This window comes from Trematomus bernacchii, unplaced genomic scaffold (genome assembly GCF_902827165.1).
Source record: "Trematomus bernacchii unplaced genomic scaffold, fTreBer1.1, whole genome shotgun sequence".
In the NCBI taxonomy this organism is placed as follows: Eukaryota; Metazoa; Chordata; class Actinopteri; order Perciformes; family Nototheniidae; genus Trematomus; species Trematomus bernacchii.
Genome location: NW_022987582.1, coordinates 6,039,169 through 6,051,625, shown reverse-complemented (window position 1 = coordinate 6,051,625; position 12,457 = coordinate 6,039,169). Strand labels below are relative to the sequence as shown.

General features: G+C 40.4%; 1 protein-coding gene across 5 annotated transcripts; it reads left to right on the top strand.

The window, feature by feature from the left end:
- The first annotated feature begins 1,136 nt into the window (after positions 1-1,136).
- Positions 1,137-8,914, top strand: tcea3 (transcription elongation factor A (SII), 3). Of its 5 annotated transcripts, none has more exons than XM_034127695.1 (21): positions 1,137-1,441; positions 2,288-2,350; positions 2,492-2,597; positions 2,712-2,802; positions 3,702-4,208; positions 4,289-4,420; positions 4,692-4,793; positions 4,882-4,950; positions 5,060-5,164; positions 5,275-5,343; positions 5,643-5,702; positions 5,809-5,880; positions 5,964-6,032; positions 6,104-6,166; positions 6,247-6,321; positions 6,646-6,806; positions 6,996-7,057; positions 7,169-7,318; positions 7,442-7,588; positions 8,389-8,460; positions 8,546-8,914. In XM_034127695.1, exons 1-21 carry the CDS (start codon positions 1,373-1,375, stop codon positions 8,552-8,554), a joined length of 2,253 nt encoding a protein of 750 aa, XP_033983586.1. In that variant the 5' UTR covers positions 1,137-1,372; the 3' UTR covers positions 8,555-8,914. The 5 variants fall into 5 exon arrangements, with proteins under 5 accessions (XP_033983586.1, XP_033983587.1, XP_033983585.1 ...); XM_034127696.1 differs by having other exon boundaries at positions 1,141-1,441; positions 5,278-5,343; positions 6,996-7,052; positions 7,164-7,318; XM_034127694.1 differs by having other exon boundaries at positions 1,141-1,441; positions 6,996-7,052; positions 7,164-7,318.
- The last annotated feature ends 3,543 nt before the right edge of the window (positions 8,915-12,457 follow it).

The following is a 12,457-nucleotide window of genomic DNA, read 5'->3' as shown; positions in this document are numbered from 1 at the left end:
TTGCTGACTACATAAACTGTCCATATAAACTGTCGCTGTATGAGTACATTTCGAGACGGAGAAATCCTAACTAATTAAAACCTCAAAACCTTCATCCCACTGATATTTGATCTAACTTCAAAAGCAGACTGTTGGGACTTGCATCTCCCATGTCCTCGCTTCCCACAACTGTGGAGACATCCAGCAGCAGGGACGTCTCTAAGATCTGAAGTGCAGCGGGTCGACCGTGGGAGTAAGTCTCTGGGCCTTGCAGCACTGGGAGCGTGCTTCCCCTGATTTTGCTTTGAAAACAGTCTGAAAGTGGTTGCTTCCAAAAAGTTGTCAAGGCTGATTTATAAACACATTTTTTAAAGGGATCTTGTGAAAAGCACTTGCTCGTGTAATATCAAGTAATTTCCTACACTGAATGTTCCTTTAACCAACTTCAGCTTACTCACTGTGTACACGGCCAGAATTAAAAAAAACTGAGCAGCACGGAAACAGGCTTCAGTCATTCTGAATAATATGATTCCACTTCAATATTAGGATGATAGGTATCACTTCAAACATTTTGGGTAAAATAGCTCTCTAACGTTGTCACACCTAAACGCTAAATGTTACAGCAAATGGTGTGAGCACTTAAAAATGGTTTACATTTACTACTTGAAGGATGGCACCCAGAAGAAAATGTAATGGTTGGTTGCAAGGTCAGCATGATATCTGATCTGTGATCAGATCTGTTGTTGGACTGTTGTGAGGTTATAGACTTACACCACAGTGCCCTCTGGTGGTAAACACGTACAAACAAATACAAAAGTTCCATCAGTCATTATATTATTTGTAATAACGAAAATGAATTATTTTTGCCTGATGTTAACTACGCACACACACTATACACACCCAATGCTCAGAAAGGGTACACCTGTGTTACATAGTGCTGAAGTTCTTGGTGAGCTAACACACATGTAGTAACTGTGATCCGGTGTCAGGCTGAACTTTGGCACGATAACAACAACTGTTGCACTGGAAATAACAGGTGCAGCCAAAACACAGAGTAATACATGAGACGGATGCAATGAGGTCACTGATGTGCGGCTTCAGCATCACAAATAAGAAAGTAATCAATGAATATGTCTCTTTAAAATATCATTAAGTGAATAACCTTTAGCATTATATATTTGTGTCCACTTCAGCTTCTATATTTAGTTGTTGTCATGTGTCGTGCAGCGTGTGGGACCCTGCAGCAGGACACGCCTCTGGGCTGAATGGAGCGTGCGCTACAGTCCGACCTGCAGAGGAGACAAACAGTTTTTTAAAAAAAACCTAATTTCACGGTTTGTAATAAGTACCCTATCGACAATATAGGTTCCTTGTTAATCGAGTAAATGCAGCGATGACGCGAGAGGAAGATCTCATCCGGATTGCAAAAAAACTGGACAAGATGGTGACTCGGAATAACACGGTGAGAACTTATTTTGACACCCACAGGTGGCGCGTCGTCCCGCCACCTCGTGCTGCACAGAAGGCCCGTGAACGTCTCTTCTGGAAATGTTTCCCTTCAGATCTACCTTGCATTACGTTTGATTTCGTTTGTATCGGTGTAATACTTCGACATTTTGCATTTGAAATACGAGCCTGACTGTACTCCAACAAATGATCAACAGGTGTTTGGCTCTACTGTGCCGCGCTCTATGGAACAAGTTTTGTCAGCTTTTCGACAATTTCTGCAACTTTTTTCAGTTTGACGTTTTAAAAGTGACTCATTCGACAGAAAGTAAACAGAGCGACCATTGGGCAAGGTCGTTTGTAAATGTGTGCGTGTGTGTGTTTGTGTGTGTGTGTGTGTGTGTGTGTGTGTGTGTGTGTTTGCGTGCGTACGTGCGTGCGTGTGTGTTGTGAAGAACTGTGCAAACAGGACGTTGTTTCATGGCGCGAGTCACGGAGTGCAGAGTGCATTAGAGGGCTTTACACGACAATGCAGTAGCCTACTCAAAAAATAATCCATGGAAACTTTGATTTCTAGAATGAAGACAACAGTCTCACAAATGACTATGTAATGCCTGTTATGATATGTTATTTAAATGTATGAATTAATATGTATTTGTCTAAAATGCTGATTTACATTACAAAAGTGAAACTGTTTCTGCTCACACACACGATCTGCACTTTCTTTTTTGAGATGTTCATATTTGCATGGAATCAAATCTGCATTAGACATCTTCATGACATATTTCTAAATAAAACCATTCAATATGTACAGGTTAAAACGTCTGACTTATTTTTGCATTTGACTATTTTGTGTGTTCAGGAGGGCGCCATGGACCTGCTGAAGGAACTCAAAAGTTTCAATATGACACTCAAACGTCTCCAGGTATGCACCAGTATGTTGTCTTGAGTCTAATTTACCTTATACAGTTTGCTTTTTAACATAGGATTTATTGATAGTCATAAACCATCATGAAAAATAAGATGACTGCTATTACTTAAGCTCCAAAATGTATGTCTGTTTAAGGAAACGAGGATCGGCATGTCAGTGAACGGAATCAGGAAGCACTGCACAGATGAGGAAGTCATTGCCTTGGCAAAGGTCCTCATTAAAGACTGGAAAAGACATCTGGGTACTTGACACTGATGCATGATTTACTCAGCAGTAGAAGCATACTTTGTGCAGTAAATAGATTATGAACCGAGTGATTTACTGATATGATTCCTCCACACAAACACTCACACAGATACTGAGAAAGCATCCCTCATGAAGAACGGTTTGGACTCCAGCAACACGGCCGGGTCTCCAAGCAGCCCCCCCTCTGACACACAGAGCAGGTCAGTACTTGGACAGCTGCTGCACCGAAACCCCACAGCTGGCATGATATTTAATGAAGAAGCAGAGACAAGAAGAGAGTGTTGAGTGTGAACTGCTTTAATTTAATCTGAAATATGATGTAGTAAAAGATGGAAGTGTAGACGTTCAGGGAGATAGAGAGATGTTTATCATGAATTGCCACAATACACAACAGTAGACCTAGAGTACTTGTACATTTGTATTTATTAAATATAGTATTCATAATAGTGTATATTATATTTATATTATATAGAAATAGTTTAACCCAGCATCTCCTTCATAAGAAGAACTACACAAATTAAAGCTGTAAGAAAGTTTCAGGAGTCACACTCTAGCAGCCTATCCAGTCAATAGTTATTTACACTGTGTAAATATTTTCTCTCTTTTTAAACGTTTCCATGGAAGCTTTTAAATCATATTTTGTCTGTCTACGTTCCTACCTGCTGATAGCTGCACCTATAGGCATGTCATGATGGATGCTTCTTTCTCTGAGGCTTGAATTTGCATGTTTTTCTAGGTAAACATGTTTACGAGTGCGAACTAGGGTATTTCTAAAGAGGCTATATGAACGAAGTGATCATGCATGGTGTTTCCATCTGAGACTGACATTGTTTGTCCCCATTTGGATTTCATTTATTCCACTATTCGCTGTATCTGTAATTAGAGTCCTATCTGTAAAGGCATCTCTGAGTTTGTACAGATACAGCCGTTAACTATTACTGAGTTAATCAGCTCAGCGCATAACTGACCCGTCAACATCAGTCAGTTGAATCCTGTATGAAGGGGGCTTAAGCTGCAACAACAACAGACCTGACGTAAACTAGACGTTTTTCTGGCTCTGGTAAAGAGGTAAATATGATACTCCCTTTGTTTTTGTTAGTCACAGAAGACTGGATATCAAATCCAAACACGACTCAGATCCTGACAAAAAACACTCTGATAAAAACAGAACAGAAAAACACAATGATGAACACAGAAACAAAAAGAGACACCAAGAAGAGCCCAGCGATGAAAAACATCCGGAGGAGCCCCAATATGAGAAACATCCCCAAAAAATCAGAAAAGAGAAGCATTTAGAAGAACCCCAAAAACAAGGACATGCAGGGGATGCCCCGCTGGAAGCAGATTACTACAAACAGAAACATATGCAAGACCTGCAGAGTGAGAAAAACCATCCAGAACCAAGGAAAGAAAGACCTTTAGGAGAACCAAAGAACATGAGACACCTGGAAGAGTTCAAAAAGGAAAGACACCCAGAGGAGCCGAAGAAGCACAGCAACACAGATGACATGAAGAAGGACAAATATAAGGAGAGTAGCAGACATGAGAGGCCGCCGATCGAACCCCAGAGAAAGAAACCAATATTTTCCAAACCACTATTCGAAAGGTGAGACAGAGGTGGCTCAAAAATGGATTAATACACATCAAAACATGCGTCAGAGTTTCAGATTAAATAATGTATTGCAGGAGAGGAGTGATGGACTGCACTCTTCTTTATCCCACCCGGGACCCCTCGCCCCCTCGCCCTGCCCGGGCCCCGCTCCCTGCCCGGCCCCCTCTCCCAGTTAGACGCCCCTCAGTGGACCTGAAAAAAGACAGGTCTGGACTCATGCATGGCGTGCGCTGAAGAGCATGTTGGACGGAAATATAACTGCACCACATAACCCTTTCTGAGTCACTCGAATGCACTGACATTTGTGTCTTCAGTTTTATTAGCAGACTCTTGGGCTAACAGGATACTCTCTGTGCATGGGTGCATGCTGTGATGGGTCAGTGAGGTGTGTCAGAAAATACTTTTTATTTCACTGGAACAGCATTGGGTACTCTTCAGTTGCCCCTCTCTGACTTTTCTGTTGTGGTATTTGTTCAGGAAGGACGGTAAAGACTCTTCCTCCCGACATCCTCGTCCTCAAACTCCTCTCCCCGCCTCTCCGCCAGCGAAGCGGATTTCCGTGGAAGTAAAGAAAGAGAGGTCAGGCGTGCTTCTGTGCATGGTGGACTGAGTTAGTGCAGAGAAATGTGAGATTTCTCAAACAAATGTTGAATTCTTTTCACACCAGGAAGTTTCCACTGGATCCCAATGCTCCATTTGCTCCTCTTCCTCTTCACCTTCATCCTCCTCCACCCAGGTCAGGGTCTGCATGCCCACTGCGTTGCCTCACATAAGTAATTGCTTATAATATCCACTCTCACCATGAAGCGACGCCTCTCAACTCAAAGGTGTTTTCTTTTATTCAGAAAGGAGCCACCTGACCCCAACGCTCCTTTTGCTCCACTTCCATTTCACCTTCACCCCCAGGCTCCTCCCCCGCAGCGCCACTTACCCGATGTGAAAAAAGAGAGGTCTGGATCAGATGAGTTCTCATTACAGGACCGGAAGTGTCTGAGAGCATTATTTTTGAAAAATTATAATTTTTCCTCTCTGAATCGAAACCTTGTGTTGTTTGCCGCAGCAGGAAGGAGTCATCAGACTCTAAACCTCCACCACAGAAGAAGACATCAGGCCTTGTAAAAAAAGAAAGGTCCGGGATTCTGGAAATTATTAATTCTGAAAAAAATGCTGGAGGATCAGTGACCTCAACCCATGTTTTTTGGTTTCTTTTTACGTCGCTGCAAAATAAATAGATTTACAGAGTTTCCAAGGATACATTTAATCAGCTTAAGGTTTTATTCACTATGTTTCTTGCATTTCTTCAATATATGATGTAAAAAGAAATTATTCACTTCTTTACCTACAGTGTAAAGGGAGAGCAATAGCTAACTGTAAAGAGCAAATATATTATTTTGGTAATATATTTGGACATTTGTTTTATTTTTCCAGGAAAGAGTCATCGGATAGCAAAGTGCCTATTAAACACTCAGATGAGGCCAAGAGAGAAAGGTAGGTCACTCATGAGTATGAACACCAGTGATGGTTATATTTGCCTTGTTGTTCACTTTCTGCCACCGGATTTGTCTAAGAATCAAATAAATGCTTCCTTTTTCAGGAAAGATTCATTGGAGTCAAGACCGCCCCTTCCCAAGAAGCCCAGTTTGGATGTCAAAAAAGAAAAACACAGGTGTGCAGAAACAAATGAATTCAACTGTATATTGCCTTTGAATCAACACTAACTACACTTTATCGGTGTCTCTTGTGTTGCAGGAAGGACTCCTGCGACTCAAAGCCTGGCCCACCAGTGAAACATCCGTCAACTGACTCCAAACCTGACAGGTAAAATCTCATTCATACTTGGAAATGCAAAGGAAATGTATATTTACTGAAAGTGTCTCATTATTCACTAGGCGGAAATCCATCGATTTAAAGAGAAGCAGCTCACCGCCAGCAAGGAAGCTACCAGCTGAAAGGTCAATCATTTTCCCGTTAAGGTTTCAGAGGGTTTCTCTATGAAAAGCAAGAAGATGACGCTATTGACTTTGTTTTACAGGAGAGAGTCTCACGGCTCTAAGACTCCTCAGCCTGGACCTCCACAGAGGAAGCCCTCTACCGACAGCATTGAGAAGTATTTCAATTATTTATTTATTTTGTCAATAGTAGAGTCATGTAGGCTAAGGTTTAGGATGTTTGGTGATGATTATTTAACATTTAATCTAGCTGAAATACATTCATTTTAAGTAACTTATATTCAGGTAAACAAACCTAAAGCCCATAAAGACATATGAATCATTTGAGACCAAAGCTAATGAGGGTTTTATGCTGCCCCAAAAAAGCAGATCACAAAAGCAGGTAACTCCTTTCCTTCCTCAGGTCAAATCAGGCCAAACACACAGGAGGTGTTGCTTCACACACTTTGAATGCTATGCTTTAATGTGTCCTTTTTCTATAGGAGGGGCAAAGCCGAAACTCCCAAAACTCCCACCACCCCGACCAGCCCCATGTCCCCCAGCTTCAGTTCCCCCGGGGGGCCACTGTCCCCTCGTTATGCTACTGGAGACTCCATCAGAGACAAGTGCATTGAGTTGCTGGCAGCTGCCCTGCGCGCAGACAGTGAGGCTAAGATTAGACTTTATCACTGAGAATACACACTACTGCAGCTGCTGTGCTCTGAATACACTGACAAAGAAACACATACAAAAACAGACGGCAGAGTGTAAATCTACAGCAAGATACCACCAAAGGAACACACACAAATGTCACTGTGATGTCCAGATTTACTTTTGTTTCTGGTCTTTACAGACGACTTCAAGGATTTTGCAACCAACTGTGACAGCATGGCTGCAGAGATTGAAGATCATATCCTTCAATTTAACTAATAATTTTTCTTTATGTTTGGTCATCAAACTTGAAAGTATCCTGTTTGACATTATGACTGTGATCAGATCTACCTTGACTGTGCGGTTGCACATATCTACCAGGAATCAAAGGCCACTGATATGAAGTATAAAAACAAAGTCCGCAGCCGTATCAGCAACCTGAAGGACCCGAAGAACCCTGGGCTTCGCAGGAACGTCCTCGCAGGAAACATTGACTTGGGTCGCATCGCCAGCATGTCGGCTGAGGTACAGAACACCGCCAATTCATACTAAACCATCCATGAACTCCTTTTGTGATGCTCGGATCTGTTGGTGTGCCACACTTTTATGTCGATCTGCCCCAGTTTCTCACATATTTGCTTGATGTAGGAGATGGCCAGCGAGGAGCTGAAACAGCTGAGGAACGTTCTCACCCAGGAAGCCATCCGGGAGCACCAGATGGCCAAAACTGGAGGCACCTCGTCCGACATGTTCCAGTGCAGCAAGTGCAGGAAGAAGAACTGCACCTACAACCAGGTAAACACACACACCTGTAGTATGCTATACAAATGTCATAAAAGTTTCATACAAGTCATTTGATAGAATCTCACAAAATAAAAAACACAGTGTCCTGTCCCATAAAAAAATACTAAAGTATTATAGAATGTCATAAGAAGTGTCGTAAAGAATGTCAAGGAAAAAGGCCATATGAAGGATGTCACGATTGTAATAACAAAGGTCATCGTATTGTATGTGATGAAACATCTAGTAAAAAAATCGTTGTATAGTCTGCCATAAAAAAAAAATTGCACTTGTAATGGAAACTTCTGGAGCATGGAGTCGAAACCCAATGAAACACGGGGAGAGCTGAAACTTGATGGCAAACACTGAAGATTGATATGAACTTACGGCCTGAGAATTGACAAAGACATTTGCTGCAGCTACTGTACAAGGTGACACAGTCAACCAATTCTGAAGATCTCTCCCCCAGTCCCATGTATTTAGCTAGCTCTGAGAGAAGAATCAACATGCTGCATAACAAGATAAAACAGGCAAAGCACTATAACTCCTCTATCAGCTGACCAGCAGGCAGGAATAGGGAGACAAAACACTGAGTGCACAGCAGCCCAAAGTCGCAGGCCTGTGCTCAAGGGCAGTACAAACTGATAAACTGGGTCAAGGTTATGGGCCTAGGAACACATTTCCCCAACACCACTGTGTTAATGAAGAAGTGTTATACAATTGTATTCAGTTAATCTCCTCATTGTATCCTCGTATGTCTGCAATGTTTACAGCTTCTTAATCCTTGTGTGTGTGTGTGTGTGTGTGTGTTTTAGGTGCAGACACGCAGTGCTGATGAGCCGATGACCACATTTGTCCTGTGTAATGAGTGCGGTAACCGCTGGAAGGTATGTATTTTGCCGACACTTGTTTCAATAACTCATAATGTCTTTTGTACTTCATCAAACTCTTTCTTTTCTTTCTAAATTGCAGTTCTGCTGAGACCTTCCAGATGAACCGTGTTTTTTTTCTGAGCATATTGAACTTAATTATTTTCTATTATGGGGAGGGGGAGGAGATTATTGCAGCTAGTGATTTTAACAGATAAAGTGTTTTTAACCATTTTTACTTGACCTTTTTGAGGTTTTTAGGTATGTGCTGAAAACTGGTTTTGCTTTATGTTGAATTGAGCATGAAGGTCAGTTTGATGACCGTCAACACATCACAAAGATCATTGTGCTGTCATGATGCGAACACTATCCAGTTAATATGCTACGTGATATCATAGCGGTTGAAGTGCATGAATCATATGTATGATTGCTTGTTAAACTCACATTTAATAAAGAAAATTCACAGTCTTAATCAGAGTTGATGCACCTTCATCATCAACGTCTTGTGGAGTATGGTTTGGATTACTTCCACTGCATAATATTTATCTGATGGTTTTATCCAAAGCGTGGACATTCCTTCAGGAGCAATTGGGGTTTAAGTATCTTGCCCTAAGACACTTTGACATGTTGACTGCAGAGGGTCGAACATCTGACCCCCGATTTGCAGATCAACGCACTAACCCCCGGAGCTTCAGCGGCCACGTTTCTTTCGGTATATTGTTTTTTATTATAATGTTTCAATAAACTGAATGGGACCAACTTAGATGATAAAAGAACATAACATGTTTTAAATTGTCTGAAACAACTGTGATTAACTAATTGAAATCAAACAGAGAGTCAAATCTAACCATGCAGTAGACATGTAAATAATTATTGAATACCAACCATCATCCATCATTTATTTCACAGATACATTTTTTTTCCAGAGATAAAACATCAGAAAAATGGCATTTAAAAAGATACATTAAAGAGCAAAGAGAATACAAATAAACATAAAACAAGCTAATAAAGAATAACATAGGTAATACATGAATACAAGTTACAGTGCAGTGTAATTTAAAGCAGCGGAAAAAATAAAAGTCTTCAGCCTGGATTTAAAAGTAGTAAGAGTTGCAGCAGACCTGCAGGTTTCTGTCACTGCTACTTAAACATGTGACCCTATAAGACCACACATATATTACATTGGAAACATAAGGACGGTTAATAGAGTAATACAAATCATAAAAGAACAGCTGAACAATGATATCCATTATTTTGTATGACAAAAGAAAACCTGGTGCAGGAGATCAGAGATGTGTTTAGGCCATAGTTTAAAGTGTTTCTGTTGCAGCTCTGAAATCATGCAGCAGGTGGCAACAGTTCACTGTGATTCAAACTCAGGCAGCATCAGTTTCCACAATTACATTTTTCACTCTTGAGGTTACCGACCACAAATAAAGGAGACACTTGCTTGTTAGTCCAGCTGGCTGCTACAGTAAAGCCACAATGCTGCTGAACACTAACGTGACAATATTAAAGCCATTTAACAAAATAAACGTGTTTCTTGAACATTACTGAATTTGATTAATGAGAAATAAGTTTGTGCCTTGAGCAATGTGCAAATTATATTCTTCAAATCTGTGGTTGTATAGATTGGACTTTACTAATGCAGCACTTTCATTAAATAAATATAATATTTGGCGGTAATGGTCTGCAGAAAGAATGGAAAGGAAAGCTTGCCGGCTGCCCTCAGGCTGAGTCTCCACCATCTGGTTTCCTGTGAATTTAAACCACATTCATTTACTTCTTCTGCATCATTTCCAACATTACATGTCCTGTGTTGATGCACACAGAGCTCAGAAAGCATCAGCACTTACTGTGTGATTCTACACGGGTGCATCTGTTGTAATCATCGTTCATCCTGAAACCATGAACCTGAAATTCAATTGAACAGCTACATATAAAAGGAAGTCTCTCACAGCAGCAAGTTAAAAATAAATATTTAAGTGCTTAATTTGTTAATGGGCTCTGCCACATAATTCCTCATATTTTCACTAAGTGGCATCTGCTCTGTGACATCTGTGTTGCCAACAGTTGGTGAGAAGGGATGTTAGAAAATAAAAGATGCTTTACCACTCTCCATACTTTACCCCAAATGAAGAGATCTAAAAAAAAAAAGTTTTCATGCTTATTTGAACATATTTATAAGGACATTGCACAATTACATAAAAGTAATTACATTTTGACACTTTTGCATTTGTATTATATCATTGGCTTTTCACCCTTATATGTATAATGTATGTATAATAACGTATTAGCTTTTCCAGCAGTCACAACACACAATACTTGTCATGTTCACTTTTATGGCAATGTTGAACTTCCTGTCTTGGGGTCAATTGATGTGATAGGGTCAAAGAAATGCGAGTTGACATTTAGAAAACCTCGACCTTTAATTGACAACAAGTTGTAAAAAAAACAAGTTTGCCCATAAATCTATACAGTACATGTGCGGTGAGACATGCGTGTCAAGTAAATGAAAGACACACTGTGACGTAAGCTCAGTATAGGTGTTACATTGTCTCTTGAGAACATGTGTGGTAGGTGGTAATCCATCAGTGACAGCCACATGACGGCATCGTCCAATCACAAACCTCCATCAGCTACAATACAGGCAGACCTCGGGAGTTAAAGTGACTGGATGAATATATTTCACTACACATAGAACATTTGGACATAAGACAACACTGACAGGCAGAAACAGAAATTCAAAGTCATTTTTCCTCATCGACAACACAGCACTCGTTAGTGTGTTAATGGCTGCTACTTTGTTTTGAAATGCTCAAAATTGAAAGTATTACACTGATTCTTCAAATTAATCCACACATCTTGTAATTATGAGGCTCATACTGTTGGTATTTGAATTGCATCGGAGCCTTGTGTTCTTTGTCTGAAATGTTTCTCTGCAGTGTTATGATAAATCTGTAACCTGCAGTCTCCTGTTGTCGCTGCATGCAGTCTCTCTATAAATGGAATCAATAAAAGCCTTGGTTGGCACAAAGTGTCCCAGAAACAACATAATCAGTGAGGCGATTAAAAGTACAAAACATTTGTACTCTTATTAATGTGTATAAACAACAGTATATGGATATAGCCATATTTCTAATCTCAAATATACTTGTTTGTTACTCTATAGACAATAAGCGACAACAGAACTTATAATGTATAAGTAATTGCAGTTGCTCCCTGTATAATCTCAAAGTAATGTTTGTAAAATGTTTTCATCTTCAGACACACAGTTCAATCAGTGAGATGAGCTTTTTGACATTGATTGCAGCTTTTTCTTCCCGTTTGTAAAACTGAGAGAATATTGCTCACGAGGAAAAGGCTCTGAGTCTAAGCCCTGTAATCTTATGTGATTTTCTTCTGCCTCGGTAAAATATCTTAAAAGCAGTAGTGTCAAGCCAATCTGCTGAAGGAGACATTATCTCCCCATGAAACCTTTCAATTTAGAACATCTGCAGACTCTAATGCATCTGAAACGTCTTCACCTTTTCAAATCCTGCCGAGTAGTTCAGGTTGTCTTTCAACCTCAGGGACTGTCTCATCATGCGAAAAAGCTTGTGACACTCTCAAATCTACCTTAAAAGAAATCCCTACCCTATATCAGGCCATTACTCTTTAATGTCACTAAAATGTCATGCATCACATCATCGCCTCATCTTAAAAGGCACTATCTTAGTCTCAAAATCAGTATGGTATTGTGGCATCAATAGTAGAAGCATATCAATCATTTTACAGCTCTATAATTACCTTGTGAGAGGGTGTAACATGTTAAATGCTCACCTGCACTGCTGATGTGTTTGATCAAAGCATCACACATTTCAGATTGCAATAAAAATGCACAGAGGAAGAGAGGGAATGTAAGATTTATCTCTGGTCTCCCGTGGAGCTTCCTTTTCAAGCTCCCGCTTTTCGTTCTCAAAAAAGCAAACGCCATTTCATCATTCTTTCCTCAAGGATGCTTGGATGACTGCAT